The sequence below is a fragment of the Canis lupus genome, chromosome 27 (assembly GCF_048164855.1).
Source record: "Canis lupus baileyi chromosome 27, mCanLup2.hap1, whole genome shotgun sequence".
Lineage (NCBI taxonomy): Eukaryota > Metazoa > Chordata > Mammalia > Carnivora > Canidae > Canis > Canis lupus.
In genome coordinates, this window is record NC_132864.1 from 30288021 (window position 1) to 30301947 (window position 13927).

The following is a 13927-nucleotide window of genomic DNA, read 5'->3' on the forward strand; positions in this document are numbered from 1 at the left end:
TGTCTCTGCCTCTCTCTCTCTCTCTCTCTCTGTGACTATCATAAATAAATTAAAAAAAATAAAATAAAAATAAAAAAAAAAAACAAAATAAGAACACCTTTTTAAAAAAAAAAAAAAAAAAGAACCACTGACTCTCAGACTTCTAGTTCAGGATGTTCAACTAGCACCCATGTTGGCCTCTCATCTTTCTCGAGATTCCACTGAAAAAGAAGTTATAGAAAATTAAAAAAGTACTAAACACTCAACAGCGAAGAGAACTAGAAAGAAAATCTTATCCAACAAATATTCCTTGAATTCATATTATGTGCCAAGTCTTCTAGACCCTGATGGTAGAGCAGTGAAATAAACCTGACAAAAATTCCTGACATCCTGGAGCTTACATCCTATTAAGAGGAGACAGAAATAAACCAAATAAATCATTTAGAAAGTGACAAATTTTGTGGGAGAAAGAGAAAACAGTCACGGGGGCTTGGGAAAGCCATACTGGAGGTTGTTTCAGTTTTAAAGAAAGATGGATCACTGATGAATGAGATTTCAACAAGTGTTTAGAACATGGAAGAAGGGGATCCCTGGGTGGCGCAGCGGTTTGGCGCCTGCCTTTGGCCCAGGGTGCGATCCTGGAGACCCGGGATCGAATCCCACATCGGGCTCCCTGCATGGAGCCTGCTTCTCCCTCTGCCTGTGTCTATGCCTCTCTCTCTCTCTCTCTGTGATGACTATCATAAAAAAAAAAAAAAAAAAAAACATGGAAGAAGATGAGAGTGCTTCCACACAGGTGGAAGTGGCAGCCAGCAGCCAACTAAAGAGGAAATGGGAGTCAGCTAGCTTGAAAGAACCCAGGGAAGCTTTGAGCTCAAAGTCAACAGGCTATGGAAGAAGGAAGAAGGAAGGGGAACAAAAATAGGGTATTTTATTTCTTAAGCTAGTTAGTAAGCTCCTGGGTGTCACTTGTATTGATATTCTTTTGTATCTACTTAGTATATAATAATCTCACACACAACCTGACTCAGAGGGGGATTTAGGGTGGTGGATAACTGCTCCAATCCACTGTCCCACCCCTCTTTACACTCAAGTTTCCAAAGCGCCAGTAACAGTTCTCCCAGGCAGAAAACAGGATGGCTTTTCCCTAAAGAAATTGAACTCAATATCTCAGGTCAGCTAGAGCTTGCAGTGTGGATGTTGGTACCACAGAATAGAGGCCTCCTGACTACCCATGCAGGGCTTCTAGCCAGGTATTCTGATTTAGCAAAACAACCAGAGGTAAACCAGGCCTAATTGTGTAATAGAAGAAACCTATACCAACTCATTTTACAAGGTATTCACTAATGGGCATTCAGCCAGAAGGCCCTCAATCTGGAATTCTAACAGAGACCTTCCTTCCTAACTTGTGCTCTTAGCTCATACAAATCCTTTCCTGGGTACAATGAGACACAAACTACTATCAACATTTCAATCTGTGCCCACAAGCTTAGAAGAGAATCTGGATTTTGAATAAAGACCAATGGGAAGTGAAAGGCCTGGGTTTGTTTTGGTTTGGTTATTTATTTTTTTAAAAATAGGCTCCATACCCAACCTGGGGCTGGCTTGAACTCACAATCCTGAGATTAAGAGCTGCACGCTCTACTAACTGAGCCAGCTAAGTGCCCTGAAAGGCTTGGGTTGTTATCCACTTAGCATTGTGACCTTGGGCTGACCTCAAGTAGAAGTGATGGCTGTGACCAGTTCTGTGGCATGAGGCTGGATCGGCTATCCTGGTCTTCCCACCCACAAGGGCCATCACTGGTTGTCACTCTTTAGCTTTTCCTGTTCCTAAGGTCTGCAGGGGCAACCTGGCAAGACTTCTTTTGGGGGTGGAAGGCAGGTCTCTGGGGGCTGGTGTCTGGTGTCTATTCTCTTATGACACAGGTGGACTGGCTTTGGGGCTAGAGAACCTTTTGTTTTGTTGTTGTTGTTGTTGTTGAAGATTTATTTATTTATTCATGAGAGACACACAGAGGCAGAGACATAGGCCGAGGGAGAAGCAAGCTCCCTATGGGGAGCCTGATGTGGGACTCATTCCTGGACCCCCAGATCAGGACCTGACCCAAAGGCAGGCGCCCAACCACTGAGCTATCCAGATGCCCAATAACCTTCTGTTCGAATCTTGGCTCCCCATTTAACCATAGTGTGACTCCAGGCAGACCTTTAGCCCCATGAACCTCAATTTCCTCTTATGTAAACATGGGGGAACTTATGGGGTCTTTGGAAAGGTAGGAGGTGAGGTTTGTAAAAGGCCCAACATTTGTAGAACAAAGGTGTTTCGTGGTAATTTTCAAATTTACATGACAGCTGAGAAAACAATATAATGTATTCATGTATACCTATCACCTGGCTTCAACACTGTCAACCCCTGGCAATTTGTTTTTATTTTTTAAAGATTTTATTTGTTTATTCATGAGAGACATAGAGAGAGAGAGGCAGAGACACAGGCAGAGGGAGAAGCAGGCTCCATGCAGGAAGCCCGATGTGGGACTTGATTCCGGGTCTCCAGGATCATGCCCTGGGCCAAAGGCAACGCTAAACCACTAAGCCACCTGGGCTGCCTGCCATTTGTTTTTCATCTGCTCCCCACCCACCTCGTTTTATAAAAAGCTGTATTATTTGAAAGTAAATCCAAATATCATATAATTTCACCTGGAAGTACATCAGAATATATCTCTAGGGATAAATCCTCTAAAAACTACAGTACCAAAAAATATTACAATACCATTATAACACATATAACAAAATTAACAGTTTCTTAATATTCCTTAAAACCCACTCTTTGTTCAATATTACTCAATTGTCCCTGAAATATATGTTTTGCAGTTGGTTTGAATCAGGATCGAAACAAGGTTCACATACTGCATCTGGTTGATATGTCTTTTTAAAGTTGATAACATTTGCCTTTTCCCATTTTCCCCTAGGCCATGTATTTATTTAATATGATAGATTACTTGAATATCGATTTTCCTATTTTATTAATTTGACTGATTGACTCCTTGAGTCATTCAGCATGTTTCTCTGTCCCTTGCATTTCTTTTATACTGATAAGGCTAGAAGCTAGCTTAGATTCAAGTTAAGGGGTTTTTTGGAGGTGAGAGGAGGGGATAAGTAAAAATACTTCATAGGTGGTGCTATGTGTTTCCTACTAGGTCATCCAGAGGCACATAATATCCTGTCATTGCACTTTTGGTGATGCAAGATCGATCTGTAGATTCAACTGACATCACTCTGATTCATCCTTTATGAAGTTCCCCATCTATTAAGGACTGGATCCATTATTTCATTTGGGGTTGCCAAAAGATGACATCTTTTAATCTTATTGTTCCTTCTGCATTCATTAGGTAATTTGTCTATAAAGATGTTTCCTTCATAAACTCTTAGGTTACTATATAGAGTTTGTATAAGACAGGAAGGATACAAACTTAATTCTCTCCCTTTATTATCAGTTTTCAGAATAATGAATTGGTGCTGGTAAACTAATGAAGGTAACTTATGAAGTTTTTTTTTCTTTATGTAACTTTAGGTATTTGTGGGCCCAACCTACGGATCTTCACATAGTTGATGTTTTGACCCATTGTAATCATTATTATTTTTTTAAGATTTTATTTTATTCATGAGAGACACACAGAGAGGCAGAGACATAGACAGAGGAGAAGCAGGCTCCCCATGGGGAGCCTGATGGGGGACTTGATCCCTGAGATAACGACCTGAGCTGAAGGCAGGTGTTCAACCACTGAGCCACCCAGATGCCCTAATCATTATTCTTTTGGATGCTCTGGCCTGTCTTTGGCCTGTGGGAGCCCCTTTATAGTTGGCTTCAGAGTCCTTAATAGCCTCTTTACTTTCTGGTGTGACAAGATGTCTCAGGCAGGCTCATCTTGCATATTTTCTGCTCCAGACTTGCAGACAGCCATTTCTCCAGCAGGTGGAATCTGGCATTTTTAAATTTAAAAAACTTCCCAGGAGATCCCAGTGTCCAGGAGGCCCACTTTCTGTAGGATACAGGGTATTCCTGATTGTGTGGTATCCACCTAGCTCCCTGTCTCATCTCCTGCCCTGCTCTTTCAAATATGCTGAGCTCTTTGTTATTTCTCAGACAAAATGTTTTCTTCTGATCTGGGGCTTTATGAATGCTGATTCCTTTGCCCTGAATGGCCCTCCACTGCCGGCCCTTCTGACTCAGTGCAAACCTTGTGCTTTCTGTGATACCTTCTTCACTCAGTCTGGCAGCTGACTTAGATCCTATCATCCATTTATTGCAGCAGTCAAAACATATCATTAAACTTTTAATAGTTGGCTTCCTTCCTTGGGGCTGCAAACACATCTGGCACATACATAGCAGGCACTGAGCTTTTCCCATTGTTGTGGCTGTGTTCCAAGCCTACTAACCTTGGTCTCATCTGTTTCTGCTCTGGCCTCTGGTTAATTCATTTCACCAGACATTTCACAGAGCTAAATAACTAGAGAATACTTACTGAGCACCTACTATGCCAAATGTGCTTTATATACTTGATTTTATTACTCTCAACCAGTGAGGTAGGGATTATTCTCCTTTTACAGAGGAGCAAGAGGAAGCTCGGTGAGGTGGCTGAAGGTCCCATAGCTAGGGAGTGGCTGGGCTGGGATTTCCATAGTGGATTGGATGCCCAAAACCTAAGATTTTCCCTTCACATCATTGTCCATCAAAGTGTGGTCAATGATCCATCCACATCAGAAGCCCCTGGGGAGCTCATTAAAATGCATGCTCCTGGATTCCACCCCAGACCTACTGACTCAGAATTCCAGGAAGATGGGGATGAAAAAACTGAATTTCCAGTAAGCTTCCTTGGGATGAGCTGAAAAAATTATTATTTTCTCAATAGGTGAAACACACAGTGAAAACATTCAAAAGGTTCAAAGGGTATAAGTGAAAGGCAAACACCCCAACTCCATCCCACTGTTGCCCAGTTCAGAGAGGTAATCACTCTTTCTTGACTCAAACTGAAGTTTGAGGACCATCTTTGTTTTTACGTGATATACCAAGATAGGGAGGTCTCTGCACTCCTGAGCTCACACAAAACTGCAGGTAAGACCACCATTCACCAGGAAGGGATCCCAGTCACCAGCAAAGATGGCAAGGAAGTTCTGTTTGGGAAGCGCCTGCATTACTTGTTTCTAGGACTTTCCAGTCTGCTCGGCTCAGCTATCACTGTAGGAGGCTGGTCCCTGCACAGGCAGTCTTGTCACAAGCAAAGATCAGGAAAGAACAGTGGGCAAAGCGAGGATAAGACAGGTTAGGATGAACAGAGAGGAGCCTGGGCAGAGGTCTAGAGATGGAAGGGTCTGGGTGGGAGGCCCAAAGCCAACATTTCCACTTGTATTTCCCATTATTTGTGGTAACCATCGACTTTTCCCTTTAGGAGAGTCTTTAAAATATCTAACCTTTTTGGGATAACAGACTCCTTCGGGAATCTCATGAAAACCAGGGACCTCCTCCCTAGAAAAACGCACAGAGACGTAAAATTCTGCAGATGCAGAAGCTTCATGGACTGCCAGCCAGGATCCCCCAGGTATATCCAGGAGGTCCAGGAAGTCTGCTTTTAGATGTTCCTTGTTATATTTAAAACGCTCAGTTTACAAAAACTCTTTCTATATTCATTTAGAGCCTAAACTATGTCGCCACTTGCAGCAAAATGTGCCGGCGCATGAACTAGATAGAGGCCAGCAGCTCAGGAGGCGGCTTGGGTCCCAGCGCAGGGTAAGGACCTAGGCGGGGTAAGGACCCATAGACAGGTAATGAGTCCCAGGGGGGCAGGGGGCGTCCTCCTCAGCTCAGCGTCATCCGGTTGGGCCCCGGTGCTTCGGGCGCGTCTCGTGGTCTCTGAGCGCGGCTGAGGGCTCCCCCACACCCCACTCTCCTGGGTTTCGGGGGAGCGAGCCTACCCGGGCCGGCGGGGGGCGGGGGGCGGGGGCCGGGGGGGCGCAGCGCGGGGCTCGGCAGGCAGAGCTGCGCCGGGAGGCGGCGGGCTCCGCATTCATCATTGTTCCCCCGGCGCCTGGCACGGGTTGGGGCGCAGGCAGCGAGGGTGGCCTGAAGCTCGGCGTCCCCTCCGCGTCGCCCGCCCGCGAGGCGCCGGCGCCACAGGTGTTTCCAGGGCGCTTCCAAGGGCCAGCCCTGAGCCGGGCGCTGGCGACGCGAGCGGGGGGACGCGGCCCCAAGCGGGGAGGACAGCAGCCGGCGGGCGCTGGCGGCTCGGGGCGCCCGGGGCCGCGAGGGGAGCTGCGCGCCAGGGGAGCTGCGCGCGCCCGTGACGGCGCCCCCGGCCCCGCCCCCGGCCGCCGCCCCCCGCCGCCGCCGCCGCCGCCGCCCCCGCCCCCGCCCCCGCCCCCGCCCCCGCCCCGCGACTCGGCCGCGCTCCGGGCGGCGGGCTCTATGGGGAAAGCGGCCGCTCTGTGCCGAGGCGGCGGCTGTGGCGGCCGCTCCCGCGGACTCTCGTCGCTGTTCACGGTTGTCCCCTGCCTGTCCTGCCACACGGCGGCGCCGAGCATGAGCGCTTCCACGGCCGGCCCGGGGCCGGAGCCCAAGCCCCAGCCCCCGCCGCTGCCGAAGCCCGAGCGGCAGCCGGTGTCAGAACAGGTGTCGGAGCCGGTTCCCGAGCCGGTGCCAAGGTCGGAGCCTGTGTCCGAGAAGACGTCTGAGCCAAGGCCGGAGTTCAGACAGGGAGCCGAACTGCTGCTGGGATTGGGGCGGGGGTCAGGGGGCCGGCAAGAGTTGGGCTCCAGGGCAGGGGCTGGGCCCTACTCCGAGGCCTCGTCGGAGCAGCTGCCGGCGCCGGGGCCAGGGGTGGGCAGCGCGCCCTGGGCCAGACCCGAGCCGGGGGCGCTGCCAGCGTCTAAGCCCCTGCCCCTTCTGCGACCCAGTCAGGTGAAGGCGTCCCTTGGGGTTCCGATGTCAGGGACTGGCACCACCGCCACTGCGCCTAAGGTCTTACTGCCTCTGGACAGCTTCAAGGGCTGGCTGCTCAAATGGACCAACTACCTGAAAGGCTACCAGCGCCGTTGGTTTGTGCTCAGCAATGGCCTGCTGTCTTACTACAGGTACGGACAAGCCAAACCGGGGCATCTGAGGTTGGGAGGCTGGTGATGCTGCAGTGATGGTGACGGCGTGTCTGCGGCTGGAGGACACTGCCACTAGCCTACGGGTGTTTGGGACATGGACCAGCAGGAGAAGTAATATCTCTGACCAGCCTCCCAGGGTTGGGGGCCTTGAACTGGGACAGGGGAACCCCCTGTGGACAGGACCTCTGACAAGCTTGGGCTAAAGGAGTGAGTTGGGAGGTGGAGTGAGAGCGTGACCTGGGGCCTCAGGGCCGCTCTGCTCTTCATAGCGCTGGAGTCTTGGGCAGCCAACCAGTGTCAGTTCCTCTAAGTCTTTGATTCTGGTTCAGGAGCTAAGATCATTGTGTTAGGGATTTAGGGGGACAATCACCTTGTCCAGTCTTTGGGACCCACTCTGGGAAGGAGTGCTTGTTTTCCTCTCCCCCAAGTTGGTCACTTAGTTTATTTCCCACTTTTCCTTACACCCCTGGTTGCCAGGCCTTGGGATGGGCACAGCAGACTTACAGATGTATCAGATACAGCCTGTTTTTTAAGGGCCCATCTTAGCATTGTGTGGCGAACCAGAATCTTCCTGCTGTCACTTTATTGCAGAAGCAGCAGATTCAAAATTGAAGTCCAGTGGTAAGATAGCTAACACTGCCCCATGAAAGGGAGAAAGGTACTGAAGTCTTCTCTCCCCCTCTTTGTTTTTTAAAAAAAGATTTATTTATTTGAGAGGGAGAGCACAGAGGGAGAGAAAGGGAGAGGGAGAAGCAGACTCCCCACTGAGTAGGGAGCTCCATGTGCGGTTCAATGTGGAGCTCGATCCCAGGACCCCAGGATCATAACCTGAGCCAAAGGCAAAACGTTTAACTGACCAAGCCACCCAGGCACCCCAGACTTCTTTCCTTTCTTACTGACTGTTGCCTTGGTATGTTTCCTGGGGATGGTTGGTTTCAACTTTGAGATCTCTGGTCACTCTATGCCATTGGTTCTCATACCTGAGCTGGTATTAGAATTCCCTGATGGGCTTGTTGAAACACAAAATACTTGCCTCTCTACTGAGTTTCTGACGCAGAGGGTCTAGGAGGACCTGAGCTTTGGCATTTCTCCCAGTTCCCAGATGCTGCTGCTCCACACCACGGTCTGAGAAGGAGTGCTCCATTGTCATGGTAAACAGGAGGGCCCTGCCTTGATGTTTGGTAAAACTCAGGTCTCCTTGGTCACTTCACTCAGCCAGGCAGTATCCCTTCAGGTCACTCACTGTATAGTTTATATGATCCTTCCTAGCGTTTTTGGAACACAGCATCTGGAGAATGGTCGAGTCTATGATGCCCCTGAGAATTTGGCAGCTCCGCTGAATTCAAATGATGGTTTCCACTACAAAATGGGGATCACTGTCAATTCCTGGCAGGGAAGAAAATTGACAAGTATTTCTCAAGTGCCTTTCTCAGGTGATATCCTGGTGGCCCTCACCCCACTCAGCTGCGCCCTCCAGATCCCACAGAACAAGGCATTCTTAAGAGTCAGGCGACCAAACAAGAAATGATTCTTTTCCAAACAGTGTTTTTATTCCGCTTATCCTTCTCTGTCAGGTGTGTAAACATTTCACCAAGACATGCAGTGATAGGGGTCATCGGTGATTTGCTATGAAATATGTCACTGTTGGCTATGAACCACACACTCTGTTTTATGTTACATTCATTTCATCCTCACAGCCACACTGTGACATGAGTTCCAGGATTGTCCTCTTGGACCAATGAGGTGTTCTGAGGTTTGACGGGAGGATGTAGTTTGTCAGAAGTCACTGGCCCCATAGACCACAGAGAGAGATTCTGACCTGGGCCTGTTGTACTCCATGGTCTGTGCCTGTCCCAGATGTGTGTCCTAATGCCTGAGTTAGTGTTGTTGGGTTATCCGTATTTACCAGGTATTTACTACTAACCTGGAGAGGCCAAGGTAATGTTTATGAGTATAGGGTCCCACAGTTCTAGTAGAAATAAAACCTGATCTCATGCAGTTTTGTTTTATTCTACTCAAAAGATCAAAGATGCCCTATTTTCTTTTCTTTAAAATAACTGGGTGTAGACAGTTGGCATTTCTAGGTTGTCTTAAATGTGCAGAGCCTCTGGCCAACCAAAAAAATTCTTACTGCTTGCTGATAAAGGTTGTAGGGACAGATACTAATTTATGGGAAGGACGAAGTGGGAACAAGTTTCATGTGGGTATGCTTGCACAGTTCATCTCTGTAGTTTTGTTTTTGGTCATTTCTAGAATCCAAAGTGGACAAAATTTGTTGCTTGACTTGTCTGGGTGGAATGAATGATTCCTGACATTAGTACAGCCCTGTGCTGTCATTTAGTCCCATGTGAGTCTTTCCATGAATACGGCCTCATTCCCGTTTTAGAGGAAAGGAAACTGAGACCAAACGAACAAACTTCAGTGGCTCACCCAGAGGTGCCTCACTTGTGGGTGGCACCCAAATGCCAGTGGAGGTAGGTAAGTCTCCAAGTGCAGAAAAGGCCCTTCTGACGTAGAGCCCAAATGGCCACTTCTTCCTTGCACTCCTGTTCTGCCTCCTGGAAAAGCCTTTGGTCTGCCCCTCCTTGTGCTTCTCAGCACTTCAGATGTTTGACACAGCTCTCCTGTCCCTGCCTCTGATCTGAATGGTCATCCTGCCTACTGGGGTCAAGGACAGAGCACCCTCCAGGCCTGTCGCTCATAGTTCTGACAGCAGCAGGGTGGGTTATCCAGGCTCTGTCTGTGCCCAGTGCTGTACATATATACCCTCCTTGGAACCCAGCTCCCACTGATTCTCCAAGTGTGTGTGGCTAGAAGAGAGGCATGACTCAAGTGCTTGTGAGCTAAAGACAGAGTGAGAGAATTTTTATTCATGATCTTTCTCCCTTAGGGGCCATGTAGAGCCAGATTTAACCTATTGGGGTGATGCGCCTGGTGGAGAAAGAATCAGAGCTGTTTCTCTTGCAAGCTTCCCTTTTGGAAAGACCACTCTAATTTTATTATGATTTAAAGATACTATTTATTTATTCATGAGAGACTCACAGAGAGAGGCAGAGACATGGGAAAGGGAGAAGCAGGTTCCCTGCGAGGAGCCTGATGTGGGACTCCATCCCAGACCCCGGGATCACTTCCTGAGTCAAAGGCAGACACTCAACCACTGAGCCACCCAGGTATCTCTTTTTATTATTATTTTAAAACTAAGTGAGGCCTGGTGTTCAGAGCAATATCATCAGAGAAAATGTGGGCACATATTTTTTGTGCTCCCTCTCCTAGCTCATCCTGCCCTGCTCAAGGGTAACCACCATCCCAAATTTGGGTTACTATCCTCTTTCTTTCCTTTTTATTCAGTTTTATCTCATCTATATGCAGCTTAAAAAGCCCCATATTTTTCATTTCAACCATTTTTAACTTTATAGAAAAGAGTATTGTACAATATATGATTTGGGGGGACTGATTCTGATTGCTTTATAGCAGTCTGGAATGTGAGTGTACCTCTTTTTATTTTTGCATTCTCCTCTTGATGAGTGACCATGACAGTTCTTGTACACATGCAGGAGCTTCTCTTGGGTGAAATTGCTGGGCTCTAGGCATGTGACTGTTCACCTTACATAATGCCAAACTATTTTCCAAAGGGTTGTACCAGTTTATACTCCCACCGACAGCTAATAGATTTTGCGAATCTGCATCCTTTGCAACACTTGGTATGATCAGCATTGATTTTACCAATCGAATGGGTATACTATGGCATCTCATAGTATAGACCTGAATTTCTATCCCCATTATTTTTATCTTAATATAAAATCAGTGGAGGTTTGGATTAGAATTTCTCTGTTAACTATGGCTTTCTCAGGTACTTCTGCCCTGGATTTTGCTTCAGGAGCTCATTTGATCACTGAAGCTTATTCTAAAAGAGAAAGTACCTAGTGTCAATAGCTGGGCTTGGTAACAGTCCTATTGTCAGGATTAAAAAATGGCCTTTGTAAATATTCACATATAGAAACAATTTCCAGGAAGTTTTTTTTCTTTTCTTTTTTTTTTTTTTAAGATTTTATAATATTTATTTGACAGCGAGAGAGAGCACAAGTGGGGGGACTGGCAGACAGACTGCCAGCACAGCAGGGAGCTGGACTGAAGGACTCAATCCCACGTACCCCGGGATCATGACCTGCACCAAAGGCAGATGCTTAACTGACTGAGCCACCCAGGTGCCTCTTTTTTTACTTCTTTCCAACAAGGTGCAAGGAATCTAAATAAATACAGGAGGTGAGGTTCTTATTCCATTGCTGACATGCTTCATCACATGTCTGTTTGAAGACAAAGAGAATATAGTTTGTGCCTGCTTTTTTTTTCTTTTGGTTGTTAGTTCCCATTTTAAAAATCTTATCCCCAGTTCTCATCTCATAGAGAACATGTCATGACGTGAAATTAAGGAAAAATTCCTAAATGATGTGAAATTTTCAAAGACATCGCTTTAGCAAGTCCTTAAGGCAAGAGTGTCTCATGCGTGAGCTTTCTCAGCATTGATGACAAAATTGATTTGGTTAAGTAAAATTCTGTTTTGTTTATACCAGTTGCCTATTTGGTGACACTATAAATGACGTTTGTTTCCCAGGAAGGGAGTTCAAACAGAAGCATTTGTTTTCATTTATTTGTTGTTCAGACTGATCTGCATGGGGAGGCATGGCTAAACCAGTTAGCAAGGAAGGCCCCAAAGAAATTAGCCTGGGTCTGTAAGAAAGAAGGCTTCGGTCAAGTAAGAGTACATTTTTTTTTAAAGATCTTATTTATTTATTCATGAGCCACACACACACACACACACACACACACACAGATTGAGAGAGAGAGAGAGAGAGAGGCAGAGACAGGCAGAGGGAGAAGCAGGCTCCATGCAGGGAGCCTGATGTAGGACTCTATCCTGGGTCTCCAGGATCAGGCCCTGGGCTGAAGGCTGCAGTAAACCACTGAGCCACCCGGGCTGCCCAAGAGTACATTTTGAAAGTCCCCTGGTTGAGGGAGACCACTGAACATTTGGTGAGCCGGCCCCCTTTGGGGTGGTGCTAGATCAGGTCAGAGAAAATGGCGCACCCAGACATCTTAGACTCCAGGATGGATTTTGTACTCATTCTTCCCATGCGACCATCTCTCAAAGGCAAACTCTCATGGAGACTGGGTGCCAGGAAATAGTAGTGTTCTCAAACGTCACTCTAGGTAATACTTGAGGGACAGAGATGGGAAAAACTCTCCAGTTGCCAAGTGTCCGTTAGAGTGCACGTCTGCAGGTTAAGCCACTGGGGTCTTTACCCTAGAAGATGGGCCTTATCATATTGGATTCAGCTTTAATTTAAAATATCATTTGTGGGGCGCCTGGGTGGCTCAGTCAGTTAAGTGTCTGCCTTCAGCTCAGGTCGTGATCCTAGGGTCCTGGGATGGAGCCCCGAGTTGGCTCTCCGCTCAGCAGGGAGCCTGCTTTTCCCTCTCCCTCTGCTGCTGCTCCCCCTGCTTGTGCACACACACTCTCTCTCTGTTACATTAATGAATAAAATCTAAAAAATATATATCATTCAGTGTTTCATACCTTAAGACTATTAGAAGGCTGAAAGGGAATGCACAGGTTGACAACGTGTCCACATTTGTTTGAAGTGTATTTTCTTAACATTTAGCAGAAGGGTGTGGCAAACAGGTCATGGATGGACTGGCAGCATATTTTGGTGGAACACGGTACACACCAGTGTTCTTAGCAAAGTCTGGTGACACAAATTATAATTTTCCCCACCAAGCCTGCTCCTCCTGCTAACTTTTCTCTTTCTATGAATAGCTGAAAACTTCTGAGTCATGCTTGCTGCCTCCTCCTTCTCTATTCCAACATCAGATGGAATTGCGAGCCCTGCCTGTCTTTCTCCTCTAGTCCCTCCTCTCCATTCCCAGTGCCACGTTGGGTTTCAGGTCTGCCTTCTGCTTCACTGGCATCCCAGCTTCCGACTTGTGCCCCGGACAGCGTATCCCCACCGTGGTGCTAGCTCCCCACCCAGTCGCCCTAGAGTTGACTTGTCTTCTCCAGGATTCTTTTTCAACAGTTCCATCCTTTATGTTCATACATATCCGCTTTGGTTTTCTCCTATCTGAAATACCCACAGTGGCCCCTGACTGACCCAAAGACCATGTCTTCTCTGGGAACCATATACACAGGGTGCCTGTGTGGGCATCTCTGCAGCAGCTTTGTGCCAAAGGAACACCATGGCCAAGTTCGGCAGCTTCTTTGTATTCTGCACGGAGCCTAGGAGGTGCTTTGCCACTGATATGTTCTCAGTAGCTTGGCTAATCTGAATGGAAGAGTGAGTGAATGAATGAGAATTGCTTGCAATTTTATGAGATTTCAGAAAGCCAAGTATGTTAGTGCCAAACTTGGATTTTTCTTAATTTGTTTTCAGTTTCAAAAACTTGTTTGCTGGAATGAGATTGGGATGATAAGTGGGAGATTGTGGCTTAAGCCTGGAGTGCAGAAAAGCTGCAGTTATGAAATGCAGATTATCTGGATATATTATGTTGACAGATTTGACTGTGTTGAAATAGGCTCTCCGGTGAAATAGTAGCCTCTCTCTGTGGTCCTCATTTGTATTTCCATAGGGTTGCAAGTGTTTATACATGTGGTCTGTATATACCTAGGATGACTTGTCACTTTGTAAAGTGTAGAGGTGGTTGAAGGAATGGGGAACAAAGGTAAAGCTATTAAAAGGGCTTTTCTCAATCTTATAGCTCCCTCAAATAGTTTTACATGTACTGGAAGGTTTGCTCTGTCTGCACTCCA

The 13927-nt window shown here is 47.1% G+C and overlaps 1 protein-coding gene across 4 annotated transcripts in view; it reads left to right on the forward strand.

The window, feature by feature from the left end:
• The window catches only part of OSBP2 (oxysterol binding protein 2), a 194947-nt gene that overhangs the window by 11186 nt on the left and 169834 nt on the right, over positions 1-13927 (forward strand). The window contains exons 1-2 of one of the 4 annotated variants that reach the window (XM_072803246.1): positions 5743-5761; positions 6925-7101. The exons of 1 other annotated variant lie outside the window; for it this stretch is intronic. In XM_072803246.1, the coding sequence (XP_072659347.1) occupies positions 6953-7101 (149 nt within the window). In that variant the 5' untranslated portion in view covers positions 5743-5761; positions 6925-6952. Of the gene's footprint in view, positions 1-5742; positions 5762-6419; positions 7102-13927 lie in introns of those variants that run through there. 2 more of the 4 variants (XM_072803245.1, XM_072803244.1) reach the window with 2 other exon arrangements.